At 30.9% G+C, this 703-nt stretch overlaps 1 protein-coding gene across 6 annotated transcripts in view; it reads left to right on the top strand.

Annotated features, from left to right (window-relative positions):
* The first annotated feature begins 6 nt into the window (after positions 1–6).
* The window catches only part of Hipk (Homeodomain interacting protein kinase), a 63,663-nt gene continuing 62,966 nt past the window's right edge, over positions 7–703 (top strand). For all 6 annotated transcript variants that reach the window (XR_010844081.1, XR_010844082.1, XM_067049945.1 and 3 more), the window contains exon 1: positions 7–124. Coding sequence is in view for 4 of the 6 variants with exons in the window: in XM_067049945.1 (XP_066906046.1) it covers positions 71–124 (54 nt within the window). In the remaining 2 variants the exon portion in view is untranslated. The remainder of the gene's footprint in view (positions 125–703) is intronic.

The following is a 703-nucleotide window of genomic DNA, read 5'->3' as shown; positions in this document are numbered from 1 at the left end:
GGGTGGGCCATCCCACTCCGCCACCCCTGATGGAGATTACCAACTTGTTCAACATGAAGTGCTTTATTCTATGACAACACAGTATGAAGTACTAGAATTTTTAGGGAGAGGAACCTTTGGTCAAGTAAGTTTTTTTTTTTTTCATACTTAACCTTATAAATGTTATTTATAACTTGGCACTTCGTTTTGATTCAGGCTAACTCTGTACTCAACCACACTAGTCATAATGGCTATCACTCATCATAATAAATGACTGTTACAGAAATTTAACTTCTCTTCAATAATTAAAATAAAAACTACATTCATCCACAACTTTTCTCTGAGGCTACTAGACCAATATTTTTTTACCTGAGTCACAGGTCACTCCAGGATAATTCTAGGAACTTATCATTACAATTCCCAATTTCATTTAAAAAAAACAAAAAAAAACAGTTGTTTGGAAATTTCATAAACCCTTAACAAAATTGGCTATTTAAGAAGATATTACCTAATTTACCATACAATTTTTAGTTGCTTTGCTGAAATAAAGTTAACTTTTCTTGTTGATTTTGTTTAGAGATGTATTCTATATATAAAAGTTAATGGGTTTTAAAGAAATGATTTTATGCAAGTTTCAAACATTTGTGCTATTTTTGCGCCATAGTATGTTAAAATATTGGGTTATTGTGTTCTAGCATTAGGTACTTAATTTAGTTCAGTGGTA

This window comes from Halyomorpha halys, unplaced genomic scaffold, assembly GCF_000696795.3.
Source record: "Halyomorpha halys isolate HHAL.00 unplaced genomic scaffold, Hhal_1.1 Scaffold154.1, whole genome shotgun sequence".
Classification (NCBI taxonomy): Eukaryota; Metazoa; Arthropoda; class Insecta; order Hemiptera; family Pentatomidae; genus Halyomorpha; species Halyomorpha halys.
Note: the sequence above shows the minus strand (reverse complement) of the source record. Positions and strands in the feature narration are given on the sequence as shown.